At 36.7% G+C, this 15,516-nt stretch overlaps 1 protein-coding gene across 2 annotated transcripts; it reads right to left on the reverse strand.

The window, feature by feature from the left end:
- Positions 1-104: 104 nt before the first annotated feature.
- On the reverse strand, positions 105-14,603 carry LOC109110126 (choline kinase alpha-like). 2 transcript variants are annotated; one of them, XM_019123167.2, is made up of 12 exons: positions 14,168-14,603; positions 13,493-13,601; positions 11,474-11,527; positions 6,635-6,748; positions 6,220-6,353; positions 5,353-5,457; positions 5,036-5,094; positions 4,838-4,925; positions 3,706-3,814; positions 3,507-3,613; positions 1,527-1,608; positions 105-995 (listed from the first exon to the last, which is right to left on the reverse strand). In XM_019123167.2, the coding sequence occupies exons 1-12, from the start codon at positions 14,401-14,403 to the stop codon at positions 936-938; spliced, it is 1,257 nt and encodes a 418-aa protein (XP_018978712.2). In that variant the 5' UTR covers positions 14,404-14,603; the 3' UTR covers positions 105-935. The 2 variants fall into 2 exon arrangements, with proteins under 2 accessions (XP_018978712.2, XP_018978714.2); XM_019123169.2 differs by lacking the exon at positions 11,474-11,527.
- Between the last annotated feature and the right edge of the window lie 913 nt (positions 14,604-15,516).

Below are 15,516 nucleotides of genomic sequence, written 5' to 3' on the forward strand. Positions count from 1 at the left end.
GACCTTGACACTGTTATTTATTTGGCAGTCTATGGGACAGTCACAGGCCTCCCAGTTTTCATTCAAAATATCTTAAATTGTGTTCTGAAGACGAACAGATCTTTTATGGATTTGGAACGACATGGGGGTAAGTGATTAATGACAACATTTTCATTTTGAGTATCCCTTTAAGACAGATATTTCATACTATCTCTCTCCTAAGGAGCATGCAGATGGTGCGGTCCCACAGGTATTTCACTTCACATCATGCGGATCTACTAGAAAAAGACATCAAACAAGACATGATCTAATAGAAGTAGAAAAGAGGTAAATCATCCAGTAAAAAGGACACCCAAAAACTGGAAACAGAAATGGAAACAAACACAATACTGAATCATCAGAACCACAGTGTTAACATCGTTTGCTCTGTTGTACCATCTTCTGGTAACAGGTCCAGTTTTTGAACCTTACTCTTTCACAGCGCATCTTCTATCACCGATTGTGTAGATAACACTACATGACTAGGTGATAAGAAACACCACGAGGCTTAAGTTAGTATCAAGAACTTCCCACCACACCATTCTTTGACTTATGAATCAAATTGCAGCTGCGTAAAATATTTTCCCCTGACCTACAGTCTTTTTTTTCGCCATGTGACCTTGTTATTCTCCTCTATCATTCTCCAGCTGTCCAGAAGCTCAGGCTGGTGTGTTAAATGTGAGAAGCTTAAACTTGTAAACACTGAGAATCAGCATATGGGGGACACTCAATGCACAGGGCCTTTTTTTAAATACGTATGTTGCATTGATTTTGGTCCATACAGCACGGCTGAATCACTACAGACGCAGAGCATCCTCTTTTAAGCACATTCAAAATTTGCTCCGCTCTTTTCTTGACAACATATGAGCAGCTGTTCCCTCTTCCTACTGTCCGTTGGGAATTTATGCATGTTTTCTTTAAACCCTGAGCTTCTTTTTCAGCTCAAAGTACGCGTCAAATCTGGCCATGGCGTACTCCTGTAAAGAATAAGAAAAAATGATTAGAGAATAAACGATTCGCATTTTTAAATTATATATATTTATTACAGAGCATTTCTACAAGATATAGGAGCATTATATGGACTATCATTGTCCTTTTGATTTTATTTTTTTTTTGTCCATTTTATTTCTTATTATTTTTCTAATATTAGACATTCATTGTAGATTATTCATTGTATTAAAAATGGTCAAACTTCAATAAATGTTTTTATTTTTATTTTTAATACACAAACAACATTTTATTACAAAACACATTACAGTGGCACACACTCAGTAGGTTTACAGTCATGTTACCCTGACCTCACAAGTATTTGCGTAATGTCCAAAGTGTTGTCAGGCAGCGCAAATATTGCAAAGGCCGTATCTTTACATATCTGATCTCCGTTGATAAAATTCTTGTCTTACCTAAGAGCTGCACTGTGTACAATGGTATAACTTTGTAATAACTCAACATTAGCAATAACTCAACTGGAGACACAAAGACTTGATGGCTTTCTTGCAATAACTCACCATGTACCCAAACTCAATAGTTGATATTTTGGCCTGGATCACGGACCACAATCCCCAGAAGAAATGGGAGGCCAGAGCGAACCTAAACAAAAGTGCATTGAGTTCACAAATTACAGATGGAAAGAACGTTTGGGAAGTCTCTGGAAATGTGAATCACTGCTAGACTTGGTCCAAATGTCTTTTTACAATATCCATTATACTGTAGTAGTACAGTACGAGACCCAAGAGAGATAGCCTCATTATATTTTCGATTATATGGGCCTTACAGTGGGGAAAATATTTATTTGATCCCCTGCTGATTTTGTAAGTTTGCCCACTTACAAAGAAATGGTCTGTAATGTTTATGGTAGGTTTATTTTAACACATAGAGAAAGAATACCAACCAAAAAATTCAGAAAGAAAACACATTATATAAAGGTTAGAAATTGATTCGCATTTCAGTGAAATAAGTATTTGATCCCCAAGCAAAACCTGACTTAGTACTTGGGGTGCAGAAACCCTTGTTGGCAAGCACAGAAGTAAGCCGTTCCTTGTAGTTGGTCACCAGGTTTGCACACTTCTCAGGAGGGATTTTGATCCACTCCTCTTTACAAATTCTCTCTTAATCCTTAAGGTGTCTTGGCTGTCGTTTGGCAACTCAAAGGTTTCAGCTCCCTCCACAGATTTTGTATAGGATTGAGGTCTGGAGACTGTCTTGGCCACTGCATGACCTTGATGTGCTTCTTCTTGAGCCACTCCTTTGTTGCCTTGCTGGTATGTTTTGGGTCATTGTCATGCTGGAAGACCCATCCATGACCCATCTTCACTGTTCTGGCTGAGGGAAGGAGGTTCTCGTCCAAGATTTTACAGTACATGGCCCCGTCCATTTGCCCCTCAATGCAGTGAAGTCGTCCTGTACCCTTAGCAGAAAAACAGCCCCAAACCATAATGTTTCCACCTCCGTGCTTGACTGTAGGGATGGTGTTCTCGGGGTCACAGTCAGCATTTCTCTCCCTCCAAATACAGCGAGTTAAGTTAATACCAAAGAGCTCAATTTTGGTCTCATCTGACCACAGCACTTTCTCCCAAGCCTTCTCTGAATCATTTAGATGTTCTTTGGCAAACTTTCAACGGGCCTGTACATGTGCCTTCTTGAGCAGGGGGACCTTGCAGACGCTGCAGGATTTCAGTCCATTGCGGCATAGTGTGTTACCAATGGTTTGCTTTGTGACTGTCGTCTCAACTGCCTTAAGATCATTAACAAGCTCCTCACGTGTAGTTCGGGGCTGATCCCTCACCTTTCTCATGATCATCCTTACCCCATGAGGCAAGATCTTGCACAGACTGAGGCTGATTGATGGTTGTTTTGTATTTCTTTCACTTCCAAATAATCGCACCAGCAGTTGTCTCCTTCTCAGTAAGCTTCTTGCTGATGGTCTTGTAGCCCATTCAAGCCTTGTGCAGATCTACAATCTTGTCTCTGATATCCTTTGAAAGCTCTTTGGTCTTGCCCATGGTGGTGGGAGAGGTTGGAATGGAAGATACAGATTGTGTGGACAGGTGTCTTTTATTCACCTAACAAGCAGACATTAGGAGTAACTTCTTAAAGTGACAGGACTAATCGGTGTTCCACGTGGGCACATAATCAGTGGGAGCCAGAATTCTTGCTTGTTGGTAGGGGATCAAATACTTATTTCACTCACTGAAATGCAAATTACTTTCTTTAAATAATCAACCTTTATGTGTTTTTTTTTCTGGATTTTTTGGTCAGTATTCTGTCTCTATCTGTTAAAATAAACCTACCACAAAAATTACAGACCTTTCATTTCTTTGTAAGTGGGCAAACTTAAAATATCAGCAGGGGATCAAATAAATATTTTCCCCACTGTATTTCAAAATCAACAAGCTCAAGAAAATGTTACATAATCATCTATAAAATTAAAAATTGATGGCAAAATGTGTGTAAAACTGCTTAAGTTAGATCTGAGGTGAGTATATCACCTGTTAACCTCCACTAGCATATCCTCTTTGAGTTTCTGCTGGTCCTCCTCACTCAAGTTTTCAAATCCAGCATGAGATTCCAACAGATAACGCTGAAAGAAATGCATCTGAGGATACAAAATGAAATGTGATGTTATTTTTATGGTTAACAGATTTAAAACAAGAAATAAAAGTACCCCAAAAAAGTCATCTTGCAAACCTGCTGTGCTTTGGTGGGGTATTTTTTGGTGTTGGTGATGAAAAATGGAAACTTGTCATAGGTGTAGTCATAAGTCCACTCACAGAAGAAATTTCCAATGTCAAATCCTCTGTGGGAGAAAGACAGGAGAACGGCACCCCATCAACAACATTTGTTAGTGCGATAATAATGCATAATGCATGAGTCTTGGTCGTTCAGAAATCATTAGTAATTGTGGAGGAGGTTTTGTTTAGTTGCCTCCCACATTGATGAGAATATCTTGACGTGCAGCATTAACTGATATTGTCCTATTGCTGTTTCAGAAGATGATAATAAATTTCTAGTCTATCCAGCTCAGCCATAACACTCTAGACAGCAATGCATTCATGAATTACATGTCACAAGCTGACTGGCTGATTCTTCAGCCAATCAGATTGCTTGCTCAACATTAAAATAGTCTAGTTCAGTGTTCGCTCTAAGTTGTATCTGCAGTGTCCAGTCAGAGCTCCTCTTATATTCTTTGTGAAGAGCCTCACAGCTGCTGTGGGAACTGCACAAAGCACACAACTGTGTGGCTGGGAAGCCTGGCTTCATTTCCTACTGCTTTGCTGCACAAGCACTGTCAATGGACCTAAACCTGGGTCACTTACACCCTAGGAGACTACACTGGATGGCAAGATGGGAAAACAAACAAAGCATGCCTTGATCTGAGTCGTCCACCACTAGAACAGTGACCTTGCCGATACAGAACCCCCTTGTAACAACACCAGGCTCCTAAAAGAACGTGTTACAGTTTGGAGCTTATTTGCCTGAGGATCCTCTTTGAGACCTGTGTTTGAGCACGTGCAAGAATGTGAGTAACCTAGCAACAGTGTGGGATCATTGCCAGAGCCTTCAACGTCTAGAGGTCCCCTCTTAGAAATGGGGCCCCCCAAGTGTTCCAAACTGATCAGAAACAACCAAGTTGTCTTGAATTAGAGAATCCGACAGTTCTTTATTTCAGCTCCAAAGATGTGGGAGGTAAAAGATCAAAACTTAATTCCCATCAAATATCTGGCCGTTACAAAACCAGACTGTTTTCTTAGAATTCATCTGCATGTGCTTCTTCTGATAGAGCATGTGAGGAATGGATGTGACTCTGAATGTTACAGACCTGTAGTTGTAGCTGCTGTATTCAAAGTCGATTAACATGAGCCTCTGTCTGTCTGTGTTCTCACGGCCATTCAGGAGCAAGATGTTTCCTGTTTAAAACATGGCAGCACTTTTAAAACATTTTATTAAACATTGAGTGGACCTTTGTTAGAAACAAGAATAAAATACAGACAATCACAGTACTAAACCCATGTCTAACCTTCTTGCAAGTCATTGTGGCAGAAAACAACAGGAGAGGGAGTTGACTCAAGTAGACACCTGTATACACAAACAGCCATTTAAGTAAGCATACAAAAGACATCAATTATGAGCAGCCAGCAAACACATTTTACATTTGTCAATACATTATCTTGCTATCAGTCACTCTCGAATCTCTTAAAGTGTGAACAGTTTCCATGGGTTCTGATAAAGCATGTCAATGAAACCATGCTGGAAATGTATGACGAGAAGATAATTCCCCTAAAACAGAAGTGAAATCACAGCTGTACGGAATAATCAAGATAATAAAGCTCTTACTTGAGACTGTCCATCTCTTGAGGCAAGTTGTAGCTCAAAAGGCGGGAGAAGTTTCGTAGATGGTGCTCCCTGGTGAAGGTGAGCTGAAGCACTTGATCCATGTACCTGTGCAGCAGATGCAAGTACAAAAAGATTGCAGTGTTGGCCATCAACAAAAATACTCAATATATTTGCAGGTAAATACAGACAGTTACTCTTCTATTTTTAGCAATCAAGTAAGCTAGAGTGAAAATTCATATGAGATGATAAATGCTGGTAATCTATAATTAGGTCCCAGTGGAGATCCTAATGGCTATGGGGTTTTCCAGAAAACAGTACAGCTTTTTATTCCAGGGAACCAGGTTTAGATATTTAAATTTTTATAAAGTTTTATAAACTGACTTTCACCAGAATAAACCCAATACTGTCAACATACTGACAGTAAGGATGCAGTTCCTCACCCACTATGAACATTTCTGATCATTTAAACAAACTACAAGCCTTTTTTAACACTGCTAAAGGTTGTGTTCTAGCCATTTCAAACCAAGAGAGGATTTTCTTTTTCCTGATAATGTTTATTGAATCCCGCCCCCAACCCCCAGTATTTTTGTGCTTTTTTTAACCACCTTGTTACACTTGTTGTAGAAATAATGTTCAGTCTACAAACAATTCACTCAAAAACTGACTCAGATCAATGAGTCCTACAATCAGTAAGTTCCAAAACGAAATACAGACATGTGCTAATTGAAAGAAAAGTTGAATTCATAATTTGGTGATTTTATAACATTAAATGCAAGCAGTTTTTAAAAGGCTGGAACAGCCAAATTAGTTAAAGGATTTTCAGCACAGGACAAGTGTTAATTTGACAGATATTTTATGATCACGCACTTTTCCATGGTGCCAAACAGCCACTTTGGCTCCTTGTTGAAGGGCATTCTCATTCCATGAAATCTGGTGATCTTTTCAGCAATCTCATCAAATATACCAGGGACACTCAGCTCATCTGTAGACAATTTTCGACTCTGCAGGCAAACATTGAACTTTCAGTTTGTGTTTTTAAAACTAAAACAGAAACAACTACGCAACTAAAGTACTAAAAGTTGCACTTGAGTTTTAAGTTTCTGTGTATTTAAAATCACAGAGAATCATTCAGAGAAATGGAAAAAATGACATAAGGAAATTTGCCTAGAATGTCATTTGATTTTTCTTCCAATCTGCAAGAAAGGGATTCATAAGCATTAGTGTCGAAAACCATGTTTCACATCCAGACTGTCCTCTCAGTCAACATAGCTTGAAGACTCACAGGGACAAACTGTTCCAGTCTCCCCTGTGGAAAAATGCCATAGAGCTTGGGCCCAAGCTCCCTCTCGGCCAGGATGGCGAACATCACACTCTCCAGTACCATGGCATCAGCTCCCTGCAAACACAAAAACATATGGATACAGTTTAGGCACTCAACAAGTTGAATCAACTGCCAAGATCTATCATCAAACCACAGACTGCCATGAAAACCTGCTTAGCCTGATTGGACCTTCAATCCCTTAAAGAGAAGTTCATCTTAAGTTAAAGAACTTAATTCAAAACTGTGATGCTATAAAGGAAAATAAATTCTGCACTGAAACCAATTCTGTCTGAGAGCCAGTCATTTTGTAACATGGGTGATGGGCAGAAGCAAAATCAATGGCAGTGCTGGAGCAAAGTGAGTTAAATGAGAAAAACAAGAGAGACAATTGTGCTGAGCGAGGCAGAACTTGCCAAACATCCCAGTCATTAATTGTGGCTGCTTAACTAGCAATGACATTAAGCCTGTTTTTGGACAAGGCTGTGCCAAGTGTTAATACACAGAACCGAAAGAGCTCCCTTCCTATTTAGGGGGAAGTACTTGTATAAGGTATCTCAATTTTTCAAAACATTTTACAATTCTGCTTTTACTCGTTCCTTCCAATTAGAGATCATCTAAAAATAGATTGTCAAGAGATTATATATTTACCAGTTATCAGTCATTGAGTGCTGTACTTTGAACTAATAGGAATCCAAACCTGGTAGGGCAAATGTTTGAAATTGCAAACATGAATGATTCAAATGTTACAGAATTCCTATAACATTAACTTGAACCACTGATGTCTCATGATAATGTTATGCAAAAGTTTTGACGACAAACTGGCACATCAATATGGTAACAGAAAGTCAAACAGAAAGTCCAAAAAATGCCAAAAACAAAAAATTATAAACTTATACGACTTTCTTTTTTCCCTGGTGAGTATCCTAGCAACTATTTTCAATATAATGAAATTGAAAGAGAACTGTGCTGAAAAAATAAGTCTGGATCAGTCGATTCATTAAAAAGATCAGACTCAAACGTTTCAATTTCTTGTCTTAGATCTTTTCAATAAATTAAATGCATTTATTTTATTTATTTTTTCATGTAAAAAGGGTTGGAGAAAAATGAAAGTAAACAAATTATGGCTTTCATTTTTTTAATTTTGTCAACTTTCCCTTTAAGATCTCAGTAAATATTGTAATTATGAGTTCCGAGCACAGGAATGACCAATCAATGTCCTACAAGTGGGAAACTCTAGAAGTTAGTAAAAGTTAGTAAACATGGTGGAAACACTGATCTGTTATATAAATAATGTTTGTATAATCTATGTAGAATCTATATATAGCGACCAATGAGTTGACAGCAAGTCTGTAGCAAATGGTGTAGCACTTAACTTTTCAGTTTACTTCACATTTAGGTGTGATACCATGTATAAATAAAACATTATTATTATTCATTATTTTGAGTTCAGACATAGTTGTTTGGTTAATTATCATAATTAGAGTTACTATTTGGTACATTTCTTTTGTTTAGGCTACTTCCATGTTCCATTTCCAACATGAATGCATGACGTCCTAATAACAAATGTCTGACTCGAGTTTCCCAGGTGCAGTTAAAGGCAGCATTGTGCAAGTAGTTCCTGTTTTTAGTGTCCTATAAAACAACAGAAAATCTTTTGCTAAGTACTAATAATCAAGATGTCCAAACACTTCAATGTGGATAATAAAGACATTAAATCACCAAAGGCTCTTGCTTAGAAGATACCCTAAAGGAAAATCTCTTCTAATACTCATCTCAATTAAAACAATCATCATGGCATAGATTATATACTGTGTGCAGGGACAGCACACATTGAAACTCAGTTTAACCTAGTCAAATAATGCATTGGCCTTGAGTCTTTTATCTCACTACAGCTCAATTTAAAAAGGTCAGGTAGAAGCACTGAGCTCAGTTCATCTCAGTGTTTGACATTATGCAAGACTGGCACGCAATTGTGCAACAAACCTGATGAGGGAATATCAGTTGACCTGCAGTGTTAAAAAAACATCCGGTTCTCTCAGAAATTCAAAAGGACACTATGGCCTTCCCATTGGAGGATAATTCTGACGGAAAAACGTGGAAGGAAATAAGACTTCCTCAAAGGATACTTCGGAAACACCATCACTGGCTTGCTTTGGAAGTAGGAATATATTGGCAGAATCAGCAAGTTTTCTAATTCTGTATTCAAAATAGTTTACACATACTATACGACAACTCATGCTCTTCATTTAAATTTGTTCTGAAATGTCTGGTACTCGTTTGGTCTGGTGAACACTGAGTCAAATGATTTAACAGACAGCACTCTTCTACGAAAATATGCCTACAGAAACTGGTTTCAGACAGGTTTCCTAGAAACTACAGTTTAATGTGACTTATGCTGCCTTCGCGTGCTATCGGAATTATCGTAAATACGAGTTGCCCAATCGGAAATTAGATGTGAACTCCTCTCAAGTCATATTTACTACTAGGAAATTCTGAAATAATTTTGATACCAGAGTTTCCAAGTTGGGCGGGCCATAAACTTTAAACATGGTGGAGGGGACAACCATTGCTGGTTTTAATGCTATTGTCACAACAACTACATCACTTTGTCTTGTCGCTAAAGTAGTGTATTTATAGGCTATATATATATAATTCCAGACTTGTCAGCAAACTGTATATGTAGGGTGGTGAATGTTTATATGATTGTCAACCAATGGGATGTTACATTTTATTCTTCCCGACAACAAAGCACTTGAATACGACAAGATTGTAATCACGACTTCACATGTGAGAAATAAGAAATTTCCAATAGCACGTGAAGGCATCATTAAAACTATTAAACTTTGGCTCTAAGGGCCACTGTTCTGCAGAACATAGTTCCAACAAACATACCTGATTAATGAAGGTCTTTAGGATCACATGACAATTACAGGCAGGTGTGTCTGATTACACCTGTGGTAGTGTCTAATGACTTATAAACAGGGGGGCCCAATTCTATTACTGGAGATCAACCTTTCAGCAAAGTAGAGCTCCAACCCTAGTCGCACGCACCTGAACCAACAATTATTAAAATCTTCAGGAACACTTGATAATTACAGAAAGGTGTGTTTGATCAGGCTTGGCACTGAACTCTGCAGGAACGTAGATCTTCAGAAACAGGAATGGACACCTTTGACCTAGAACAAATTCAAAAGAGCTTCAAACATAACCAAATACTTAAATAACTACAAGGCTTATTTCTTGGAAGTAGGGGAAATTTTATTTTACATTTTCAATCATTCCATTAGATGCCACTTTTATTCTTTTCACGACACACCTAAACAGTGTGCATAGGATACATCAGTGCTGCTGCCTTCAAAAAATTTACTTCCTATCTCCATATACTGCCTGCAAAGCCAGCATTTTTCAGGTTTCAAACAGTCTCTCTCTTTCTCTCTCTCTCCCTCCCTACCCAGTTATCTGTCTAAGCAATGGCCATGTGACTGCTGAGCAGCAGCTGCTTTGGTTTTTCCAGTGCCAGTTAATACACAAGGCATAATCACAGGATTACTAAAGCAGATCAGTTCACAGCAGCACAAGGGCAGTATCTACATGCAGGTGTTATCAAAGTCCAACGAGGAGGAGAAGTCCATCTCAACAGTAGCACCACTGACAGCCCTGTGTGTTAGTCTGCAGAATACACCTAGATAAATGCACACAAAACTACACATGCAAAACAGATAGAAGCAAAGTTTGCAGAGGCCAGACAAGTGATGCTGAACCGAGACAGTGAAGTTAATGCTGGGATAAGCTTCTAAAAGGATGCACTCTCAGGGAAATAATGCAACTCTGAAAATGTAAAGTGTGTCAGGGGATGCATCTTATCAGTTCTGGGTGATCTCGCTTTGTAGCTATGAATATAAACCTTTTACACAATCATTTTCATATAAATAATTTGTAATATATTAATTATATAGTTATTATTAATTATAATTATAGTGAATAGTTTTTGTCTCGTTTTGAGTAAAAAAAAAAATTAAATATTCTTAAACCAAGACAATATTACCGGAGAAGCAAAATTGTATAATATTGGTTTCAAAAGAATTGGTTTTCAGAGAATGATAATAATTTTTTATATAATTTTTATATACTTTATAACTTTTAAAATGTTAAATTTAATTTGTATTTCTTTTTTAAAGATCTTTATACAATATTTATATTTGGTTTATTTTTCTTACCCCATTGGATTTTTTTTTTAAGTTTTAAGCATTAATCTAGAAAAAACTGTAAAGTCGAGGTAAGAAAAATATACTCAGTTGAAGATGTATTTACTGAACACAAATCTTATTATCTTATACAATTATACATGTAAACGTTGTTTTAAGAATTATTTTATATATTTACTAAAAACAAGGAAAAAATACTGAACAAAATTATTTTGTGAAGCATTAATAAGAGAGGTCCCAAGTGACCAAATTTCCCCAAAACACTACTAAAATACGAGAATGTAACAATAATAAACCCGAGAGCTCATGGAAAAATTTGACCTAAAAGTTCCAAACAAAACATATCTGATGACCCAAATAGCATGTCCCTTGTCCTTGGAGGATGATGGGATATGAGGTAAAAATACAATAACAGCAGTTTAACTAACTATAATGCTTTTAAGAATTTGTCCTCTTGATGCCCTTTATTTGTTATAAAACATGTCAGATGAGGTGGAATAAAGACAAAAACCTTTTATAGAGACACAAGCCTATGAAGTCACATTCTGCTCACATAAAAACAAAAGAAAAACAGACCTTTGCTAATGTTACTTACTTGAAAGTGATTTTCTGTGTTTGATTGTCTGGAATCCCTTTTATTACAGGACATCTAGCAATTAGAGAAAAAGCAAAAGACTATCCATAAGAACAAAGTTGTTGATTATGTGACAGATCAGTTTGACCATCTCCATAAAGTCGCAACATTATGTGACAAAGCTATTTTCCAGAACCCACTATAAACTACTGAGACCATGTCTTTGACCATGGCAGCACAGTAAGAATGTGCATTAAACAAATTAATTAACTTTGTGATAAAAAAAAAAACTAAAAGGACAGAGTGTTAAATAGGGCTGAAAGCTAGACATTTATGGCCTGTTTAACAAAAGGCTTGAATCGACTGGATGCTATCCCAAAATCTTGTTTCATGACCACAGATGGGGAAAAAAATCTAACAATCAAATCTTTTATAACAGCAATTATCAAAACCATGTTCCACTGAGACCTAGCACAAATATTTAGTACACAATGCTATTCTCCATTAGAATGAAAAGATCTAAAGGGTATGGTGTCCATGGTAATAAACACTATGTAAATCTCACATGAGCAATGTGAATGCTAGTGACAACAATAAAGCGTGTCTAGTTAAATAGCGGTCAACACAGATTACTATTGGTGCACAGTTTTAAAATTAACTCATATAAAATGCCTTAATGAACACTTAAGATTTATTTGTGAATCACTGTGTAGCAAAGTAATTTGTGATATGGCTTCAACTAATGCTTTTCATTCATGACTGGACTGTGGACCTACTGACACCTCATCAGGTATGACATCATGAGCTTCGTGACTGCTGTGTCTCTAAATAATTTACTGAAAAACATCCAGAGGTTAAAAGCAACTCATCGTTACAAAAATCAAAAGACAAAGCCTAAAGGGAACATTTAGTCACTTCCTAATAATATTTCATTCACGTGTGTTTATATCTTACTTATATTTAGGAAAATATTAATCTATCTGTCATATAATATAGCCAATACATTATAAAGAGCAAATTAGGAGTTTATTGAGGGGACACTCTTACATAATAGTGAATATGTGTTGAATGTGTTACTCTATTAAAAAATGTGGAATGCCACCAAAATCCCTTATAATTCACTGCCACAACTCCTTTGTTAATGTAACAAACACCTAAATATTTTTCAACGGAGTAATAAAGAGTTGAAAAAAAGCAGACAGAGGCAGAAAATACTTTAGACAGGGCACATCATGAGCGTAGTTCTCAAAGATTTTAAAAACTGAGGTGCGCATAAACTTGAAGGCAATGCTGTTGCTTCAGGGATCACATACTGTACCGTGAGTGGTATGCTGGGATCACCTGGAAACAAGAGTGCTCAAGGCACGCTCCTTTGGCAAGCCTACGGCAAAGAAGACACGCAAGTACAGCCATGGAGGTACATCACCCAATAAAAACTGCCTCTTCAAATTTAGAGGGTACACACACAAATACAAAATCTCTGATGGGGGAGTGATTTAATACCCATTCTTAACTGAGTTTTATGATCCAGGGGTTGCCATCTGCCGAATGAAATTAGGTATGAATATCTCACAAAAATCACTACTTCGGTGAAATCATAATTACAAGTTATTTGTGGTTAGTTTAATGCATAAATTAATGACCTGCTAAATTGGTTTAACTGTTTAAACTGAAATTACTACCATCCAAGCTATCCCAGATACACAATACCTAGTTTCAGACTAAATGGCAAGGTTTAACATTTGGCAATCTTGTGCTGTATGTATGCATTTGTAGGCATGTATGTATCCTTCCCAGCTTACTACAGGTAAATTACACAAAAACTTGACCAATATATCTTAAACGTTAAGGTTTGAAATGTTTAAGGCACAGGTTACTAAGCATTCAAGTTTATCATATTTTTTAAAATACTAAAATTAAAAATCAAGAATGCTAATACGTATGCCTACTGCTTTGCATCTTATTAGACCTTACTATGCAATATGGCACTTAATTCATACATTTCACCGAGCAAAAAAAAAAAAAAAACTAGCAAAACACCTGCAGAATTTTTCCATAGAGACGAAGGAGCACGTTTCGTGGTTCATCTCCAATGCTTGGTTGCTTCTCTGGCAAAGCGCAGAGGAACAGTTTATTGCTGAGACCTCCCCTGGAAGCAAAATATACATGTTAGAAAAGAGAATAACTGCATTCTTACAGTGAATCAGGATATATAATTATTTACATCCAGACAACACCACTTAGAAAAATGCTGCCAACATTTGAGCATCATGATTGCACCAAAATCGACGCCTAAAAATGCTGCACACATCTATGACACACAAAATGTTGTTTCATTAGGCAGCTCACTACATTTTGAGACACCACTTTTGTACACTATTTTCCACAATCCTGTTAAGCAGAAAAACGAGGCTTTGAGACACAGTCAATTTATATTACTGATGTAATGCCTGAAAAGGTTTTGAGACCCAGTTATGGTTATAAAAAATTACTGTAATATTGAGCAATCCTTTATCATCTCATGACCAATGTAAGCAAAATTACAGTACTAAATCATCTTAAGAAAGGAAAAACCATTAGGCGTTTAAAGGCGTTTTCACTTATCGTGTCGCCTATTTCCGAATCACGTTTCTTTTAATTTGGCATCTCTGACACAAGTAAAAACAGTTCTATCTCAGTTATTTACATCCCTAGTCATGTAGCAAACCAAAATACCTGATAACAGAGATTTGGAAATCATCTTCATCTATGCACGTCCAGGCTCCGTGAAGGAATTCTTTACACCACAGATACGCCTTACGCTTCGTCTGGTGGTCGGGCTCATCCGGTCGAATAATGTCTTTGCAGTCGTTCACAATGTCTGGCTGGACTTCGAGGACATTCTCATTTACCAATAAACCCAGAGACATTGAAGGCAAGGAAGAGACGCCATTGATGAATTTAGTCTTCATCTTTGCTGTTGGTTACTGGTATAAACGTAAATAATCAAAAATTGCAGGCAATAAATTTTGTCACAGACTCTCTATGCAGCTTTATAACTATCAGATATTTTAAACGCAGATTTAATGGGACCACCTGACACCGTATAACTGTACGTACTACTGTGATGAAGAACACACTGCTTCAGATGCGTTTCGTGCGCAGTATGTTGAAGTCGGGTGGGTTTGACCTCACGTCACCCGACCACACCCATTCTGTTCTCTGATTGGACCACAGAGTCACGTCCCCTTCATTCCAAACTCGAGCTACGACGTCCGTAAACAATGCTTTAGAAACACAGATTACTATCACAGCTTTCACGTCTTGTATTTGTCAAATGTGGGTCATTTACAGTTTAATAATGTGTTTTAAAAAATATTTTTGGAATATAAAAAAAAATTCCGAAAAACAGTTTGTTATTGAAATACAGTCAAATATAAAACAAAATAGGCCTACAAACAGGTTGTAATATAAATAGCTTCAAAAGGTAACAAGGTGGTCAGTTTAAAATATTAATTTGACATTACAGGCTTCTTACAAAATGTAATGATTTGGAGCATTTGCTTACAATGATCATTAAGACAATTTATTATTATTATTATTTTATTTATAAAATAGTCAATTTCTTTATAAGGGAAATGAGCTGATAACAGAACCTAAGCATAACCTCATGATTTTCAGGTCTTTTCAAAAAAACAGTATGATAATTTATCTATCTATCTATCTATCTATCTATCTATCTATCTATCTATCTATCTATATATCTATATATATATATATATATATATATATATATATATACAGGTTCCTCTGATTAATAGAAAGTTCAGAAGAACAGCATCATCACTGTATATATATATATATATATATATATATATATGTATGTATATATATATATATATATATATATACAGCCTGGGCCAAAAGTTTTCAGAATGACACAAATATTAATATTAACAAAGTCTGCTGCTACAGCTGCTACAAAAACTGAGGCAGCAAACTTTGTGAAAATTGATATTTGTGTCATTCTCAAAACTTTTGACTACGGTTGTATATATATATATATATATATATATATATATATA

The sequence above is a fragment of the Cyprinus carpio genome, chromosome B18, assembly GCF_018340385.1.
Source record: "Cyprinus carpio isolate SPL01 chromosome B18, ASM1834038v1, whole genome shotgun sequence".
NCBI lineage: Eukaryota > Metazoa > Chordata > Actinopteri > Cypriniformes > Cyprinidae > Cyprinus > Cyprinus carpio.

Excerpts from the sequence above, each read along its gene's own strand:
- LOC109110126 (XM_019123167.2), bottom strand. The coding sequence starts at position 14,403 with ATGAAGACTAAATTCATCAATGGCGTCTCTTCCTTGCCTTCAATGTCT. Across the intron at positions 5,458-6,219 it reads CTGTTTGGCACCATGGAAAA|GTACATGGATCAAGTGCTTC; the intron begins GTGCGTGATCAT and ends TCTGCTGCACAG. Across the intron at positions 996-1,526 it reads CTATTGAGTTTGGGTACATG|GAGTACGCCATGGCCAGATT; the intron begins GTGAGTTATTGC and ends TATTCTTTACAG.